Here is a 20,468-nt window from a genome sequence, read left to right as displayed (position 1 = left end):
GCGGCGGCGCGAGAAGCGAAAAAAGCACGTGAAATATTGGACTCTTAGGCAGGGGGCAGGTCAATAACTATCGAGATTGATTGAGATTGCTTTGCGGTTGAATTGAAAGCAAAGCAGCCGGACAAAGCTGCTTTTTCTGCTTATGCAAAGTGAAAATAATAAACGAAAGATAGATCGGAGCGGGAGATTGGTGACTTCCTCCTTCCCGGCCGCGTAGAGCATTTTCAATTAATTTTTTTCGGCACCTTTAGTGCCAGACCGGCGGCTCTGTCCAGGCTCAGCTTCCAGCGGACATGCCAGAAAGGCTAAAATTATCAATTTCAACCTCAATTTCCTCCTGCTGCAATTTTCCACTCAAGCGACAAGTCAAGGTCCGCCAAGACGCAGAGTCGCAAGCAATTTGTTTGAACCCTAACCCGGCGAGGGCGATGGCGAGGGGAGTCCTCCACGCACGTCCCCGTCATTCGGTGTACAAAATAATTTCGTTGCTGTCCATGTTTACATTCCCCGAGCTGCAGCAAGGCGAATTGCGAAATTGAGAATGTTCAGCATTCAATGAATTTGCATGCCCGGCATTCGAGTGTGGCAAATATTAAAACAATTTCACATTTATTGCATTTTCCTTGGAGTTTCTCCAATTTGAGTGCGGCATGGGAGTCGGGAGTGTTTGAATTCCATAAAGGTTCGAATTTTATTCAGTTTTAAGGCAGCCATTGCAATGGGCAGCTCACCAAAGTCTACCTACGCCCCTGGGTAATAAATATTCTTCGGCTGGGACTCCTCTGCCAGACAGCCTCACTGGTCCAGGCCAACGCCTTGTGGTCTCTTTGAGGAGGCAAATGAAATGAAATCTTTATGAATGAAATTTCTGCTTAATGCATTCGTTTCGGTTCGCACATATGAGCAGCATGTGTGAGACCTGCGTGGAAAAAGAAGGGTCATCTTGGGCAGTCCGCCTGCAACTCGGGAATCGTCTTCTGGTCTGGGTCAAATGTGCCGCTTTGAGTGCATGCCCCTTGCCATTATTGAGGCGCTCCGCACTTCTCTTCGAGTGGCCCGGCAGAATATGTCATTTCAAATGGAATGGGTATGCAAAACAACCTTCTGGCGAGGGCGGCCACAAAAAATAATGTGTTTGATTGCCGGCGAAGGCCTGCACAGAAGAGTTGCAACTTGCAGCCCCGGCTTCGGCTTCCCATCGCAGACCGTATTTTCCACTGCATTCCGTTGCTAATTGAGGACAATTAAAATTTATTAGCTGGCAACAGCAATTAAATGCAGACACCCCGCCAGAAACGAGAGATTTAAACTCTTGAAGCGAAGCTCTGTAATTACCATATTGGAATGGAATCTATTCTAAACAACTGGTTAATTAATTAGGCTTCTAAACACAATACCTAAGACCCTAATTACCAACCAAAATGTTTGTCCAGCAATGCCGGCAATAAGACAATGAATCACTTAGACTTGCCTGAACAAATAGAGTACCTTCGGCCAGATATCAAGTATCTGGAGTCAGCTCTAGAGCCCCGCAGTCCCTGTGGGCTAAGCTTATAACCTCTAATAAGCTTAGGACAACTCATATTGTGAATAATTGCATTTTCCCTGGCATTGTGGGGCAAGCTGCAGCCCTCCGAGGGCTGGCCGGAGCAGCCACCCACTTGCAACCACTTGACAATCAATCAATCTTGAGTGGAGAGTGCAGAGTGGCTTTAGGGAGAGGCTAAGCCATAAGCTGCTAATCTGCATACTGTGTCAAATGGTGATGTGCACTGGGTTAGTTTATTTTCTGTCAAGTGGCACTTGCAACAAATTGGAGCCGAAGTCGCAGCTGCGGGTGGCAAACGCAAAGAAGCTGAGTCCACTTGGCCAGGGGATTTAATTTAACCAGAGGCAGATCCGGAGTTGGGAGTTTCTTAAATCTTTTTGAAACTTTTGCCGCACTGCAGAAGAGGCGGCAGCAGTGGCAGAAGCGACATCAGGCAACAGAAACAACGGAAAATCAATAGGAATTGCAACCCCAAGCAAAAATCATAGTCTGCGATCCGATGTCTCGGGTCGGGTGATTGCCCTCTTCGCCGGTTGCTACTGCGGTTGTTCTCTGTTCACTGGCTGGAGAATCCCTCTCCCTCGCTCAGACACTCTGTGTGTTCTTCGACCCCCTTTGGCCACTCCACTTCCTCCTTTGACAACAGTTCCGGCATCGTCTACTCACATGATGGCGAATGGCGACTGGCTATGTGTGTGTGAGTGTGTCCCAGGGATATTTATGTGTGTGCGCTCGCGCATCGCATCCTTTTTATTGCACAAAAGCAAGGATACACTGCGAAAAAGATAGAATATCTGATTTTAAAATCCATCCAATCCAATCCAAATGTTTCTCTGTCTGCAGGGCCTTGACTTTTGTAGGTCTTGGATTTAATAGATTGGTCAGAACACTGCACAGAATTAATTTCAGTGGAATAACACAACGGAATAGACTTTCGGAGGGTGGGCAGCTGAGGGTGGTGACGACAAATGGCAAAAAAATAAAATGGGAATGGTGCGGCGTGTACGGCAATACTTGTGACAAATCTGCAGGAAAACAAAAAAATGCAGATGTACGAACACGAGGGTGATCCACAATTCGCTCGCAGGAAGGAGGGTGCTGCGGCCGGGCGCTATAAAAATGTAAAATTCATTCAGGGCAGCCGCAGCACCAACAAAAGGAGAGCTACGCGACGGTGGCAACGTGACTGCGCATAAATACGTGGAGGAATACGGGCCGGAATGGAGACAGGGGCCGGGGCGTTAAGAATGTCAGACAATAAGAATCGATTAATTCTTCGGGGCACATAGGAAGTGTTATTGCAATTGTCAAATCAAAAGATTATAATCAGAAAGCATCCGAACAATAGTAGTGTTTTATTTCCAAATTAAAATGTTTCAACTCCCTGTCTAACTCATATCCCATGGAATAAATAATGCCAGTTTGTATAAATTAGTGTAATAAGCAAAATGTATTATTTACTCGGGCGATACAACAATATTTTGTTAATATTTCTGGCTCGAATTGATGTTGCATCCACTCGCGTTCAACAGAAATACAAACACACCCCGGACACACCGGGCCATCTCCCTCGGGCTTTATCCTGCATCTGCTATTTATTTAGGTGTTTCAATCGCCGTATTATCCCCACTTGGGGGGCTTCTACACCGCTGTTATTGTTTGGCCCGATTGGAAAATGCTTTCCAATTAATTCCCGTCCCCGTTCGCCCATTCGTGCCGCGGATTGAGTCTCAATTTAATTAGCGTTCGAGGCTTTTGGGTATTAAAGTGTCGCCGCTCGAAATGTGGCACACAGTCTCCGCCAGCAGTCGCCGGACAACAGAACACGAGTGCAACACGCTGCCCTGCAAAACAAATGCAAATATTTAACCTTGGTGCTACATTCTGAATATTTGCAACATCCCCCTGTTACGCAAAGCGTGCGAGTTGAATGGCCTCTCGCCTATGACGGTCACTGTACTGCGGCACCCTCGTTCACCTTTGAATTGATTTTGTTGCACCCATCCCCCCTCATCGATTGCGATTTACACGCTCCACACTGCTGTTTTGTGTTGTGTGGCCCTGTTCTTTTTTTGTCGTAGGGCTCTATTTATTTTTCTCGTTTTGTTTAATTCAATTTTAGAGCATTGCACTTTTTGTGCCGGCGATGAAGCCGGAAGTGCAGCGGAAGGTGACGAAAGGAGGGCCTGGCGGGGTGGACGGCACTTCCCTGCCTCCCCCGGTCGGACAGGCACGGGCTGTGGACTGGCTGGCAGTCTGCCAACATGCCTTGTTGCTTGGCTGTGTGTGTTTAGTTGCTGCTGCTAGCAACTCATAAGTTTTTGGCACATTTCATGCTTAATTCAGTTCCATTGTTGAACATTTCTCGTTAGCAGGAATAGTGTCCGAAGCCTTGTTACTCGCTTCCTAACAAAGTGGTATAGCAAGGTGTGTTTGAAGTTGGCCAGCTGCAGAAACTGTAACAAATCGTAGCAAGTTTCTAATTAAGAATGATTTTCAGAGCTCCAGTTTGGGGTATGTCCCAGTCTCTCCCAAGTCCTCCATTCAACCATTGCATGCAGAACGCCACGTTAATCCAAACACACAAAATTGCTTAATCGTCTCTTCCAAATAAAAGTAATCAGCAACTGGCAGCTCCGAAACCTGCACTGCCATCCCCATCAGTCGCAGTACCCCCTGGTGCAGCCCCTTTAATGGCTTGTCGAAGAATTCTCTTGTACACGCAAAACACACCGCAACGCTCCGCATCGCAAAACGCCAGACAAAAGTCTGAAAATTTAATTAAGGCGCTACCTCTATTCAACACCTTCCAGGCGTTCGCATCGCACCGAACGGTAGTGAGTAGTGAGGCGAATAAAAAGTTAATTTCTCCTTGGAGAATTCCTGGAAGCGGACAGGGCTCGGGCCTGCAGAAGGCCCTACATTTAATTGCTTACAAGCTTTGCCAATATTCGGAGTGCCGTGAGGCACAGAGCACCTTTGATCGACTAAAATGGTTATTACACGGCACGGAGCGGTCAAAGCGGAGTCTTCGATGCCCCCAGCTAGCCAGTTAATGACATTATAATGGCCAATTGTCCTGGCCTGGCCGGTGGAGGAAACTATTGTAAATACGGGAAAATGCGATTTGTTTTCATTGGGAATTAGATTGGTGATATCTGCTGAGCTAGGGAAGCTAATTATTATTGGCCATGATTGGTTGATATTTTAGCCGTCAATAGGATGGGAGAAGAGTTTCTGCCAGTGCAGGCACTTCAGCTATGATTACAACCGAGCCATCATCATTTGAGGCCACTCCACTCCCTCTTGGCCAACCGCTTTTGTGATCACCTACCTGAGTTATCATTATCGCTAAACTCCAGTTGGCAGTGCAGGTTTTTTCCAGCGGACCAATGAGTCTAGAGGTCTTGAGGACCTGGGCTCTTGAGGTCTGGAGGGGCGTGTCACCAAACGCTGCCCATGAGTTAACACATAATTTCTTGTCGGCCAGGAGGAGGAGAGTATCAGGTTGCTCTTACCTGTAGTGTGTGCACGCTCTCCTCCTTCTACCTGGCTACCGTGTTTTTGTTTACCCTTCTTCCGAAGGCAACCGGGCGGGCCCCTCTGATATGCAAATATTTTCCCAGTGCATTGTCTGCCGGCAAGAAATCCTTTGGCGCATGGCAAGAAAAAAAGCGGGCTGGAAGTATAAATAACCAGCGAGTGCGTAATGACTTTATTTATGACTCCGTCTCAGACAATAGCCAGGGGCCCAGAAACCTCAGCGCAGGCGATGCGATATTTGCATGGCAGAGTCATTTTCTGCTCGCCATCCTTTCGCGAAAGTGTTGACAGGCCATAAATACGCGCAGGACTCTCCGATTTAATGGGTTTCAGCTGATTTCACGGGAATTTCTTCTCGAGACTGCGCCCGCCCGACCTCAATTTAAATAGCAAAACAACCGGGAGCGAGCCAATTAATCATTGTCTGCTCAATTTTTCATTGTCACCCAGAAAGTAAGAGGGCCCCTCTGTGTGGTTGACAATTTTTGGCAGGGCCTTCCATTTGTCTCCCCTCTTGGCTGGACGGCCTTTTTCATATTTGATGAAGCACTTTGTCTGCCGTGTCCTGTCGGATGTTGGCAGCCCGGCTGGTTTAGAGCCGAAACGTAAAACAAAATCGGCCCTGCTTGTGGCATCTACTCTGTTTCCACTGCCGGATACATTGAGAGGAGGGCCAAACCAGAATTCCGACCCTCCCAGTGGCAGCAAATCAAACCAGAAACCGAAGAGCGCTCACCCCTCCGCCTGGCGTTCTATTCATTTTCAAATTTTTTACCTGAGGGCGACTGTGTGCCATTGTTGTTTCGAGTGCCACGCGCTGGTGGCACAATAATAAAAATCTCAATGCCCCGATGCGAATGCCTCATCGCCTCTGATAAAGTGGACCATCCACACGAGGAGTTGCGAGCCCTTCACTAGGGTTCCATTAGGGTTTATCTTTTGTCTGGAGCTCCCGTTTAGTTCCTCATTTGCATGCGAGGGGTTGCCCGCAGTTCCGCTTAAAAAAATGTATAATTCAATATGTTTTTTTAGGAATTAGGGAAACTATTTGACCCTACTACTGCTAACAGACATACATGTGTATATTTTTCAATAGATATTCATGGCGTTTTTCATAGACCAGGGCCAGGGCGCAAAAACGTTTCCTTTTATTACCAATCTGTTCACTCTTTGGCCAAAGCCATTTATTGGCCATTAAAAAACATTTAATAACCATTATTTAATAAAGTTGATTGGGGAAATTCAATATTCTCTTTGCCACGAACACCGAAACAAAGAAAAAAATTGAAATCGGCCGTACAATCGGGCTCAGAGCGTGAAAGAAACCGTCAGTTCAAATACAACGTCAACTCTTGTTTGTGCGGGTGACGATTGTGTAAATAAAATATGGAAATGTGAATTTTAATTGCATGCGATTGGGCGATATCCACAGGAGAAATCAATAAAGTGTCCCCCTGAAAACGGAAACAGCGGGGAGGAGGTCCGAAAAGAAAGCAAATATATCGGCGACAATTAAAGCTTCATTAGGCAACATTTTGTTGGCATTCTCTCCAGGGCCAAGAGTGTATTTTTAGGACAGCCCTAAAAAGTAATTTATGCAGCAGGCTCGCTCTTTTACGAGCTTCGCTACTGAAACCGAAACTTGTTAAAATCTGTTGCTGGCAGTTAAAAATTTAATAAACCATAAACCGGCGGGCAGACAACGCCCTGAGCTCGATCGCGGACCTCTGTCTCTCCGGAATTGAAGTTCTTGGGGCTGTCGCGCGGCAGGTGGTCTGCTGGCGTTGATTTTAAATCGATTTTAAATGACTTTAATGTGGGGAAAGCCCAATGTGATGCTCTGAGGGGGCGTGTCTTGGCAAGAAAGATCTGAAGTTATCGGGAAAGTCGGTCAGATTGATTTCTCGGCCGCAGTCTCGTGTCAGACAATGAGATACGTTTTCATCAAACAAAAGTGTAACTCTACCCCGTTGCAGCTTCCAAACATTTATGTGTTTTGTTCGCCTGCTCCCCGCATGCCGCATGCCCTTTGGCCGCCATGACGCATCAATCAATTGGACGTTGGAATAAATAAATAGAAGCCACACGGAATTCCAGCATCAAATATTCATTTATGCCAAAATGTAGAGCTATGCATTGGAGCTGTTTCTGTTCGGCGCATTGTATCGCGTTTTATCTTCGCCTTTAATTAAGTGACACTATGAAAAATAAAGAAGAAAACTTTTTGGCTTTTATCCGGCACTCGGTGGAGACAAAACCCGGACTGTATTTTGATTAATCACGGACTGGGCCATTTCAAATGAATTTTAACACGAATCGCAGTCAGCGGCCCTAAGCTGGCCGCCAATCAAATTAGGAGAGACAATGAAATTATTTTGCTGGAAGCCGTGGCCGAAAGTCGAGATCTTTGCCAAACAAATTGAAGATGATTTATAAGGCCCGGGCCAGAGCCAGCTTGTTACCCCGAAACTATGGGTTTATTAGCCGAAAAACGGAAGAGCTGGTTATGCAAATGGACGACATTTCGATAATTTGTTTGGTAGTCAGCCCCGTCAACTGATTAGCAGATCGCACAGCCGATACGGGCTGGGTTTTAGGTTTTATTATCTGTCTCGGCGCTGCTGGACATTTTCATAGCTGATTGCAATTAAGATGCCGCGGCTGCGATAAGCCAATGAGGTGAGAAATGAACATTTGTGAGTTGGACATTCGGATCTGGGCGTAATAGTTGGCTATAGCTTCCAAACTATGAAACAGATGACACACACGTGCAGTTCCGACCATTTGTCATAGCCATTGTTGGCCTGTTCTATCCCCAATGCACATGCCATTGCAAACAAGTCATGTAATCACCAAAAATCATTTGTCAACGAGTTCCGGTCACACCCAATAATAAGTCTGGCTAGTTATAAGATCATTAGCCACTAGCCCCCTCCCTGCAGCCGTCAGGCAATTGTTGGACCAGAAATCCTCCCGTTCGACAGGAACGCGTAAAAAGCAAATAAAACCATTGTCAACACATCGGTGAGGCAGTGGAAATGGCCAACAACCCAAGAGTCATCGGCGCCTGCGCAGCTGTTGGGAAATCGTGAAGAGGAAGGGGAATCTTTTTTGTTTTCCGGCTCGACTTACCCTAACTTAGGTAGAGAGATTACAGGGTGCGTGCTGTTGTCGGATTAGTGGGTCTGACAGACCAGACCTGGCGTGTTGCACATGGGGTAATTAAAATAATTTTCTCAATGAAGTTTTTACTTTTCAAGGCCAGCCAGCCAGCCAGCCATGTGTGGCGCACATTTCCAGGGGGTGGAAATACGCAAGTTCGCGGGAGAGGTCCGGAATTAACTGGAACCTAGGACAATGCAATTGTTGAGGCGTTATGTAGAGCGTGTCACGGCGACATCAAAAACCAGCCAAAAATCCCACATCCTGTGCAAAGTCCTTGACTGAATCAGGCTGCCGCCGACCTTATTTCGCTCTCCGTCCCTGCTCCTCTTGAATATTAAATATTTTTGCTAATGTCATTAAAAAGTTTCACTTTGTGCAACCTTCTCAGTGTTCTTTGTGAGTCTGCTGGTGTTGCTCCTGCTTCTGCTCCTGCTCCTGCTGCATGCCACATACCAATTAAAAACTGGAAAGTTGACAATTTTCTCAGGCTCAGCTGGGTGTGACGTTGTGATGAAAATAATGTTGGCTGTATGAGCGTTCCTTTTAGAGAACGTGGAGGAAGGAAGTGAATAATTGATGGCTTTTTGTTTGTTAGAAAAGGAGTTCCTTTAAACAAGATTTTGTTTAACATGGCCATGTTTTGTTTCGTGGCTATTTGGAAAGGATTTTATCAGCAACTGTCCCTGCTGCCCCTTAATTATCCTGCTAATTTTCCTCAGCCATGAACCCTGTACACGCGCGCATACTCGTAAACCCATTCAGGACCATTAGAGTGCTATTTATTGACCTCCCAATGAATAATTCACCTCCATTGACCCGTAAACTTTGCACAATGCCCATAAATATTTACCTTTAATGAATCCTGCGAGTAACCACAAATCAATTTCCATTCTACTTTCAGGTTTCGGCCCAACCGCCCACTCCAATGCCACCAAAATGTATTGATTAAAGGTGGAAACGAGTAGCCTGGACTAGAGAACCTTCCCATGAAGTACTTCAGCGTAAAGTGTACAATCCACAATTGAAACAGAATCAGAAGCAGTCGAAAGAAGTCACAGAGAGATTGTTCGTATAGAAAGGATTGAAGAGTGCCCCAGCAACATGGCGGCACGACGTTGCCTGAGTCTGCCCAGGCAACGTAATTACATAACCAACAGATTTAATCTGTGCACCTGCGCGATACTTTTGATAGCCCTGCAATCGATTTTGGCCCAGGAGGAGACTACCTTCTCCGGCCTGTCCGCGGAAAATGCCGCTCGCATGCTGGCCGGCAGTCCCGGCGAAGTGGAGAAACCCTCACACCACAGCGAGATGTCCTTGGTCCTCCCCCACGACACCTATCCCGGATTTAGTATCAAGAAGTTCAAGACCCATCCCGTGAAGGTAAACGGCAGCTCCCACGCCGCTGAGGGCGCCGCCTACCACATGCTGGACAGCGACTACTCCAAGTACTTCACCGTGCTCGACGACGGAGTGGTGATGACCACGGCGGACATTTCTCCGCTGGTGAACCGTCCGGTCCAGCTGGTGGTCGTTGAGCAGACCCCGAATGTGACCAACACCCACAACCTGCAGCTGTTCGTGATGCACCGCAACGACATGCTGCGGTTCTCGGGCTCCCTGTTGGACGCCAGCGGCGAGGTGAGGGAGAACAGTCCGGCGGGCACCAGGATCAGGGGAGTGCCCCTCATGCAGGCCTTCAGCGGCTCCATCCTGGAGGAGGAATTGGCCAAGCCGAAGAAGGTGCGGTACACGATCATCGACGGGAACGTAGAAGATGCCTTCGCCCTGCAGGAGCGCAAGGCCAACCGGAATGTGCAAATAAACGCCAAGTCCCTGGTAATCGATGGCGACGATGAGTCCGGTGTCTGGCTGGTCACCAACCGTCCACTGGATCGCGAGCAGCGGGCTCACTACGACCTCTCGGTGGAGGCCTCCGATGTGGACGGCCTGGACAAGACAGTTTCCAAAATTCAAATCACTGTCCTGGACGAGAACGACAACAGACCTATTTTCAAGTCCGTGGACTACAAGTTCGCCATCGCCGGCCAGAAGGCAGCCAGCATGGAGAGCAACAACAGCATCACGTACCAGCGATTCGCCATCATGGGAAAGGTGGAGGCCACCGACGCCGACGGAGACAAGATAGCCTACAGGCTGAAGTCCCCCAACAACGTTGTGATCATTGTTCCCCAGACCGGAGAAATAATGTTGGTTGGAGAGCCGACCTCCAATGAGCTCCTCATCGACGTCATAGCCCACGACCTGAGGTACCCCAGCCTGCTGAGTGCCCAGCCCGCTAAGGTCCTCTTGGAGTTCCTGGCCCCCGAACCTGTGTCCTTCATAATGCAGCACCTGGAGCACGACGAGGTGAACAGCCACTCGCACCATCGCGAAAAGCGAAGGGTTACCCGGGCCGTCAGACCCACAAAGAGGATTGAGTTCACGGAAGCCGATGGCGATACGGAAGGAAAGTCCGTTTTCCAGTTGGAGAAGGAAACCGACAAGGAGACGTTCAAGATCCGGGACGACAATCCCTGGGTGACGGTGGAAACAAACGGAGCTGTGCGAGTCAAGAAGAAGTGGGACTACGAGGAGCTGGGTCCCGAGAAGACTATTGACTTCTGGGTCATCATCACCAACATGGGCCACAATGGTAAGTCTCTATTTTGAAGATGTCATTACGAGAGAGGCTAGGATCTGGCCAACCAATTAGTCAATTGTCAGGCTGGTAGAGCAATTAAAGGGCGTTCACCGCATTTAAGCAGGGATTTATTGAACCCACCACAGTCTCTCGAATAATCTTTCACATTAGCACACAAATTTGTTCAGCACTTTGTGCATAATTATGTGCGTCTGTGGCGGTTATGGGGTATCCGAAAAATAAATGCGTCTGCATAATGAGGCTCAGACAATACCGCATTATGGAAATTGGAAAATCAAATAGGCCAAGGGAGAGGATATTGGGTCAGCCAAACGAGACTAATTGAAGAATCCAGAGAATTATTTCAATGAGTTTTCCAGGAATCTGTGGTGCGTTAAAGTATTATTCGATTTAAGATAATTTAAGACTATTTAAAGCGAGGCTCAGATGAGAGAATCCGAACTAGGAGTGGCTGAATAATTTAGTGTGTGCTGTTTTTATTGCAATTTGGACACGTATACATAAATCACGGGAAATTGCTGACTGTTTTGTGCTCTCTGGTCCTTCTCCACCCGAATGTCCTTCTATTTTTCTGTGTTTCCGTTAGCAGCATCTTTTGTTGCGATAAAATTGCAAATTGCTTTTCAAATATTTGGTTGACATGGCAAGCAATTACCTTCGATGCCAGAGAGAGCCGGCTCTGGAAATACAGGAGGACATTTCGTACTCTTCCTCCTCTGACTTGTTTCGACCAGGTCCCCCTATTGACTGCCAGTCCAAGCAATAAGCAAATATTGACGCAACAACAACTGCAAATCCCGTCGGCCATCAACTGAGCAGTTGTAAAGCAAGTTAGGATTAAAATCGAGGGCGTGCGGGCTGAATACGAAATCCTCGAAAACCCGAAAAACCGCACTTCCCGTCCACATTTCCCCACCCAACTCTGACATGAGTGAGGCGAAAAGTCCAACCAACTGACAGCCTTCCCCGCCAGAGTTCGGGCTCTTGTTGCAACCAGGACAAGTTCATGAAATGTTGAAATATATTCACAAGCCCACTCGCCCACACTGTCCCATTTAAAGCAGTGGCTGTTAAAAAATGAAAAACAAAAGTGCGGAAATACGGGAAACAAAGAGGAAGCTCTCCTCTGCAGTTTTCCGCATTGCCGTCGCTAATTGTTGAGGACAGTATGGAATTGTGTGGACGAACTCTGGGCTCGGTACCTCTCGACTGTTCATCTGTCAGTCAATTAACTGTTTCCATCAATGTTGCAGTTCTTTTCAATCAAATTGATTTTCATTTGCACTGTTTTCCTTCACACATCATCAGAGAATTTCCATTTCTCGGAAAGTGTCCCTCATTTTCCCTCCTTGTACTTGATAGAGCTGCATCTAAAAATTAATTAAAAATTTATTTGCCAAGCGCAAAGAAATGGAAATGTCATGTCCTTCAGGTGACTGAACTCGAAAAACTCTCGAAATAATCAAAGCCCTCAATACTTTTTGAGATTCAGTATGAGATATCAGAGACCACTTGACGACATCCTTAGAAAAATTATAACTAAAGGACTCGCTCCAGACACTTTAACTGGTGTTTAGTGTTTCAAGCGTTAACCGAAGGAATTTAGGTTTTCAAGCACAGTATTTTCTGGGCTCTCAAAGGTATCCTGGCATCCTTGAGTTAATTTATGAGCAGCTTCTGGGAGAAGGCAGCCAGGATGCACACACGGGTCAGATAACAGGCACCGGGGGATGGGGAACGGGGGACGAGGGAGGAAAAGGAAACCCAACTATGTAAAACACTTAACAAAGCATTGCACCAGCCAAAGGATAAAGAACAAGGATGCGGAGGCTCGAGAAGCGGGGCAAAGAAAGGCAAGGCGGCCCAAGTGAACAAGAAATTTACGACAATATTTTTCATTCATTTAAAATGCTACGCTAATACACATGAGGAAACAGAATGGGAAAGGGGGACTGCTAGCGAGGGGCGCACTAGAGAAAGGGAGAGGCGTCGGGAGAGAAAGGCTTTCTCAAATCGGAACGAGAACACCTGAAACAATTCAAATTCGAACAGTTTGTTGAGCATGCGCCCTCGCAGTTCGAGAGAATCTCCGCGTTTGAGAATGTCCTTTTGAGAGAGCGAGTGCTCTTCGGGAGAGCGGACGTCTAAGGGTTGGGTTGGGATATTTTCCTTTTCCGAGAACTAGGAACAAGACCAACAGGAAAGGGCTCATAACAATTAGAAGTCTCCTTACCTCATTCCCGCAATCATATGGAAAACCAATTGACTTTGGAGGCCCCTCCTTCATACGCACCATTTGGTATTCAGAAATCCTAGCAGCCTAGAAGGGTTTTGCGTGCGGAGAAGATGAAAAAATAGGCCTAAATGATTCAGGACTCGCCTCTGAAAACAAGCATTTGTGTTCCTTTCAAAATGTCCTAGTGCATTGTTTTTGCCCGAAAATGTATGCAGCGTTTTTTTTTCGCTTGCATATCTTGCCCAAAGAAAAGGGTTGGCGGGCGGGAAGAGGGAGGTGCGTTGTGGGAGGCTTTGACATTCCGTCACACACACAGGCAAGGCTTCGTAAAAGGGAAAAGGCATGAAATTTATGCACACCATGAAAAATGAAAACTTGCATGAACGGGACAAAAAACAAACAAGGAAAAGAAAAGCGGGACGTTAAAAATATTGAATGCACAGCGAGAAATTTTTAATTTAAGGAGACTTGTGAAAAATATTTATATGGAGTGTCGATTTTTGGAACTTGAAGCTTCAAGGGCCCAGTAAACATTTTACAATAATAGGTAGGAGAGTGCCCCTTAAGTATTTTGCTGTGCAACATCTCCTGGAGCAGCTTGGCATTCCTTGCAAAGTTATGCGATATCTCAGGTGTAGTTCCCCAGCATCAAACTTCAAGGTATGCCAGGCCGACATTTATCCCCTTTATTTGCAATTGTCAACTTTTATTGCGATAAAACTTTTTCGGCAATGCCGAACCTGAACCGTACCCTGTACAGAAACTTTGCTGCGCTCTGGGCCATAAACTGCAGCTGGTGGTCATAAAACTTGCACTCCAAAGACGGCAATCCAAAAAGGGCAACCCTGGATAAATACCACACAAATTGAGGCAGAGCCTGCGGCTGAGTCTGTGTATAAATTATGAAAATCAGAATTTAAGTTTATGTCGAGAAAACTTCTTGGAAGCCCCTTTGCAGAAATAATCGAGTTTGAGGAGCGCCCACACACACACGCTGGGGTGTAATGGAGGTAGAACTTGCTTAATTAAGCATTAATTTCATGTTTTATATGCAAGTATGTGCCTTCCTTCCTTCTCAGCTAGTGAGTGGAGCAAGTCAAAGGCACTGGCAGCTTCCTTCGTAATGAAAATTATTTAAATTAGGTTTATGGAAATTGCCGGCGCAACATGCAATGGCTTTGTTTTAATTTATTTCTAATATAAGTAATGAGCATCATACCTAAATTATTATTGAAATGCGACATGTTCTCATGCGTAGAAATATCTTGTGGCTGCTGGTAGCTTTAAGGTCCCGACCTCTAACGAAGAAATTAATTTATTCAGACATTGAAAGTTTCCAGAATAGTTCACAACTCGGGCCATCGGATTTAAGACAACAGCGAGCGCCATTTGTGTCACATTCTGTACAAGCTTACACGGTTTGAAGGCCTTAAAATTTGTTAACCTGCAACCCACATCTGCGCCATGCTGCCAGCTTCAGAAGTGTTTTGGCCTAAATTCCGAGTGGAACCGCGGGGCAGCAGGGAGCAGGGAGATTATGGAGCCTAGAAAAAAGTTTCGCTACATAAATTTTCCATGGCGAGGGATCCCGGACGGTGGGTTAAGGTTTTCAATGTGACAGTCGAGCATCGCGAATATTAAGCAGGCTTCGAGCTAACGACGCTCCAATTTCGGGTACATATACGTGGAATACACAAAAGTATTTAACCTTCCCGCCACGAGGTGGAGCATAAGAGTCCCTGCGAGGAATAAAAAATGAATATCCAAGCCCACACTTTGACGTAAATTTGATTGGGGTTTCTAATCTAATTGGAATTGCATTTAAATTGCAATCTTTCTGTTTTTGCCAACCTGTCATTGACAGTCTTTCGGGCATTATGAGGACCAGTTGACAAATTAATTTTTGAAAATCTCAATTGAACTGTCAATGCAGAATTATGTCCAGCTTTTGGCCATTCTCAGATGGAGAGATAAGTGCTTGTTTGAGCGACAAATGCTGAAACATGAAAACGAATATAAAACAATCGTGTTGCTTTGTAGAAAAAGAAACTGCAACGATTTGAAAAGGTTTAATCATCCAAAAAATGAATTAATTTGTATCTCTGCAGTGTCATCCCCGAGGGCCACTCACAATTACAATAGTGCTTATATTCGATTTAATCCTTGCATTATGCACATTTTCATTGTCAGGGAAATTGGTTTATAAAATACAAGCTGTCCTTCGTCGGCACTTCAAGTTGCCAATTAACTATTAATGCTCCTGACATTTCAATTCTCAAAGTGTGAAAAAATGTTGCAATCGATTCAATAAATTTCAACACTTTAATGGAATTTCCATTTTGTCAAAGCTTCAATAAACAATGGAAAAAAACGGAAAAGTTTCGAATTACGGAATAATCGGAGTAGACAAGTGACAAGAACAGGGACGAAATAAATGGCCATGGAGCAGGAGCCAGAGTAGAGGCAGAAGAAGAAGCAGAAGCAGAAACAGGAACCAAAGCTGAACCTGAAGCAGAAACTCAAACACAAATAGACAGGGAATGAAAGGCAGACACTGAGTCGCAAAACCAGAAAAGCCAAACTGCCTAAAGGCAGCCTATAGAGTCAGGAACGTAACCAGACTCGTTCAGGGATACACGGATACAGATACAGACCTCCACCAAAGAGATGTGGCAACAAAATGGCGTCTATTGCGACCATGTTGCCATAGCAGCAGACGGATGGGAACATTCGGGAAATTCGGGAGGTTGGACCGAGGCTGGCGCACTGCGTCCAAAAATCTCGGAGCACGGCTTAGTCTGTTTGCTTTGTAGTTTTTAGTTGCTGGCGACTGGCTCTGGTATTGGCTCTGGCTATGGCTCTGGCACTGCGACTGCCACTGCCACTGCCAGTGCAATAACAAACACACACACGCAGAACACATAAACATAATGGCGTCCAAGGGATAAATAATGGCGCCCCATTTGAGCAGTCAAAACAGGAAGAAGAACCCTTAGAAAACTAAACGACAAATGGAATAATAAGTATGAAGTAAACAGAGACGACGGCTGCGAAAAAGCACAAAAGTAAACAAGCGGAGACGCAACCCTCCGATGGAAAGATTTATCCTCATATTTGATATATATATGAGTGCACATAGATACTTTATAGGAAAACTTGACGAGCAATGTTTGGCTGTCAGAATGCCAGAAAATTTCTGAGCTCTGGCTTTATTGTCGGACATCCCTGGGGCCCGCATTATTTACATGGATTCGTAGAATCAACTTTAAGTTGCCAAAGTTTTAGTTCCAATCTCCGCAGATTGGCTTAGTTTCCTCCACCAGCTCAGCTCACTTTCAAACTATTTCTATAAATTTGCGCACAAACATTATATTCGACTCAGTACTAAAGATATTGACTCGCAGAACAGCGAGTTAATAAAAAACTCTGTGCGGCAAGCGTTGGGGAAAATTAAATGCTAAAAATTTATTTCAATGCCGCTTCTTGGCCCTGGATTCTTTCTGCACACTTTCTCCCACCCACAGTATGTTTTTCTTTTGTGGCTCATTTTTTCTGTTTGGTCGTTGGGTGTGTGTTTTATTTCCAATTTGTTTGCATTGCAATTTCACATACCATTTTTTCTTGGCCAGTTTTCTTTTTTCAAACGTCGTTTGCCGGACTTGGCTCGGTTCTCGTTATGGTCCCTGTAGATGGGGAGTACCTTTGAAAGGGAATATGCGTTCTGTGTTGGCTTTGCTTGATAATTGGAACAGAGTATAATAATTATATAAAAAAGTTGCTAAAAACAAGCTCTGATGAACTACTTTGATGTGCTTATTCACCTTAAATAATTTATTCAAAATTCCTAATGAAGTGTATCTAACAAACCCATTCACGAAACAATATTTTCCATTTTCCTTTCCCGAGCCGAGTCCGCACATCCGCTCGGCCAGTTCGCCGCAGTAATAATTCATGATACAAATTGCGTTTATTACAATATACCCCGGCACGGCGGGGCGAACGGATCCCGCCGTACACGGAACCCGTAAGCACACGAATGTGAAGTCGAGTCGAGGCGCTGCCGGAGAAATGGACTCCGTCCTGTGCGTGGCAGGCAGGCAACTCGATTTGCAATGCAAAAAAGGGGTAACGATATGCTCGGGGCGTGGCCCACCGCCCACAAATATGCGACTACAATTGGCCTCTGGCAATTCCTGCTTGACGTTTTCTTGCGGCAGTTATTTATCACAGTTTGCACAGGGACCGTAGTTCGCAGTTCGCAGTTCGCAACTCGCAGTTTGCAGGCCGTGATTTGTGTTCTTGTGGGCGTTGTGGTGGCAGCCCTACAGTGAACACACACGTCATGGTCCAATTAGCAGGCCCCAGAGCGATGAAGTTGTTATCCGCCATAATAAACGCCGGCTGGCTGATGAAAAGTTAACGCACAAAATCTTCACACTCGATTGGGCGAGGCGTTCGAGTTCGGCGCGCCAAGTGATCCGTGAAAATTTTGCATGTCAATGAATTTGATTCCGGGCGTTCTAACAAAATTAGCCAAACCCATCAACGTCAACCGCCGGACAAAAACATAAATATTTAACGCGTTTTTAAGCACATGTTCTGGCCAGCTCGGCGGTCGGGTGTTCTCGCATTAAAATGCGAGATTATTTTCAGTTAATTGCATTAAAATAAATAATTCATTTTTCATATGGTCGGGCGAAACTGCATATTTTTTGCAAGACACACAAAGTAATCAAATAAGGGGATAAACTAAATGAGCTATGCATAAGCAGGGGATTTGAAGCATCTCTGCTCTTTAGCCTTAAAAAAAGACTGTTTCGCACTGATAGTTTGCACAATTTAAAATCGCAAAACAAACTTTCACTGAGCAAAATCAATAAACAATGTTTGGTCGGGCGAAATAAATAATTGTGGCATTCCGGGGGCGAGGGCTGCGGAAAAAACAACTGAAAACCATATTTGGGACAGTGTTTTTCGTTGTTAACAGCTTTGGCTATTTGATGAAAACGAAAACAGAAGAACAGCGACTATTTTTTGAGTGAGAAAACACAAATCAAACAGCAGGTGTGCCTAGGGAGGGGGCTGCCTGGCCACCAGGAGGAGGCCACCATCACCATCCTGCGGATTGGCCGTGTTCAGTGGCCATTTTGTTTCCACATCGCAAATACAAATTGTTCGTGGAAATTCGTGCCTGTTTCTGGCTTTCGTTCCTCTCTAAACTTCACCAACCGCGCTACAAAAACCCCAGAAAATTCGCTGTGAATGTGGGAATTGGGAAAAAGTAGATATAGTCCTGGCCGCTTTCCGTTTTTTGTTATATTCTTGCCAGTTACTCTTTTTTTGCGCCTGCGACCAATCACACTTTGCATATGCAGCGTTGCGGTATTCACACCAGCGATCCTGCCATCCTGCCATCCTGCCACCTTTTCCACGGGGCATCCTGTTCGTTTGTTGCCCCGCCCTGCCAGGCCCCCTTTGTCCAACCCGTCAGCGCCACTGTGTTTACTCATTAAAATGCAAAATGCTCTCGCCTGTGAAGGTGGCCCGACTGGAATTCATGGGGCGCTCGACATTGTTGATACTGTGTGTGGATGTGACGAGTGCTTAATGGGAATCAAATGAAAGGACGAGCTTTCCCGACACAGCAAATAGATGCTTCCTTCGACATCCTTGCACTTAATTCCCATCGATAGGCCACTTAAGTCGCAATTTCGTAAATTCAAAAGCCGAAATAAATTCAAGCCACAACATAATTGCACGACCTTTTCAGCCCAGTGGGCTGTGTCCCCTCTGCTGTTCTGGGGGTCAGTCTGGCTGCCCTTTAATGACAACATGCCAGATGTTGTTGCCTGATCTGGACACTTGCCAGCCAGCGAGCCACCCGGTCACGCCCCTTTTGGCCCTCTCAGCGTGAGTGGGCTGTGCAAATTGATGTGCCATTGTGTGGTTGCAGTTTTATTGAATGGAAAGTGCGTGTCAGTCCCCGGACAACGGCAAACGACAACAATTTACATAGCTTAATGCGCTGAAACATTTAAATATTTTTCGGTATTTGCATTTAATTTGAGCAATTTCCACAGGCTCGATTTCAGGCGGCGGACGTGTTGGGGCATGTGGGCGTGCCAGGCAGAGATTTCCCATTTGTTTTTGTGCTTTGGTATGCCGCACATGCGAGGCACAAATCAGCAGCAGCAGCGGGCTGTAGCCCGAATATATATGCTAAGCTTTACGATTATGATTACAATTTTCATAGCATACTTTGGTGGGCTTTTCCTATCTGCGCGAGCTTTTCTTCATGGTTGGGAGTGGGTGTGTGGGTGTATGGTGCATGTGTGTACATTATTTCTTATGGCTGCCGTTGCTGCTGCTGCTTATTATTATTGGAAAGTAAGGCTCATAAAAATTCATATTAAATGCGGTAATGGTTATGAGCCAAACTATAATTTTTCCAGGCCAGAACTTTGCGCAGGGTGGATTGGAACATTGGGGGAGCTCCTAATGAAGTGGCGTGGAGTGTTTGATTTATGCGCCACAAGGGACCGCCAACAATCAAATCAATGAAATCGAGGGCAGACCATATTTCTCCGCTGCAGTGAGGAAAAGTCCTGCGCCCAAACTTGCCTGCTTTGTAAATATTAAAGCTTAGAACTGCTCTCTCTCTCTGGAAATGCGGCTCCCATTACTCAGAACTATTACCAGCACTTTGCGGAGAATAGTATTTCGCTCTGTGCACCACCCCGCACATAATTTTATCTGGCATGCCCCACAGTTCAGTGCATTTCTATGTCACTCCGTTGGCAGCTGACTACTACTACAACTAAAGTGAAATTTATGGTGGAAACTTAAAGCCAACTTCTGCTCGGCTGGCTCATCAATCAAAAGCCAAAGTCCTGCGCTTAACTAAGAGCTCAAAAAAGAAGGAGCCGGAGCAAAAAATGAACTAATGTCTCGTGCCACTGCCAGAGGCCTTAAATGACTGACTGCCACCTGAGATGGGGGTGCAGCTCCACCTGATTGGTATGCAAGGGGGTGTGCCGCACCGCCTCCAGCTATCTCACCGCCGACGGGGCAGGGAGAGGGCCCGATGAACATCATGGCTGAAATTGCAATCAAGGCAGCGCAGTTGGCGCAGCACAATCGCCATCAAACTCAATCAAGCTCACGACAGCCCCCGGATAACAACGGATTGGACGCGGAGCAGCCCCAGAGAATGGCAGGCAAACCCGATGATAAAGCTCGCCAGAGCTGCGTCTACACTGGAGGCAAGGTGCCATCGGAAAATTTCATTAATTTTCGCTTAATGTCCGCCA

At 46.1% G+C, this 20,468-nt stretch overlaps 1 protein-coding gene across 17 annotated transcripts in view; it reads left to right on the top strand.

Moving 5' to 3' along the window:
• The window catches only part of LOC6497902 (neural-cadherin), a 118,378-nt gene that overhangs the window by 25,755 nt on the left and 72,155 nt on the right, over nucleotides 1-20,468 (top strand). For all 17 annotated transcript variants that reach the window (XM_044716389.1, XM_032451704.2, XM_044716392.1 and 14 more), the window contains exon 2: nucleotides 9,159-10,913. In XM_044716389.1, coding sequence (XP_044572324.1) covers nucleotides 9,359-10,913 — 1,555 coding nt within the window. In that variant the 5' untranslated portion in view covers nucleotides 9,159-9,358. The remainder of the gene's footprint in view (nucleotides 1-9,158; nucleotides 10,914-20,468) is intronic.

This window comes from Drosophila ananassae, chromosome 3R (genome assembly GCF_017639315.1).
Source record: "Drosophila ananassae strain 14024-0371.13 chromosome 3R, ASM1763931v2, whole genome shotgun sequence".
NCBI classification, from domain to species: Eukaryota; Metazoa; Arthropoda; class Insecta; order Diptera; family Drosophilidae; genus Drosophila; species Drosophila ananassae.
This window is presented reverse-complemented; position numbering and strand designations above follow the sequence as displayed.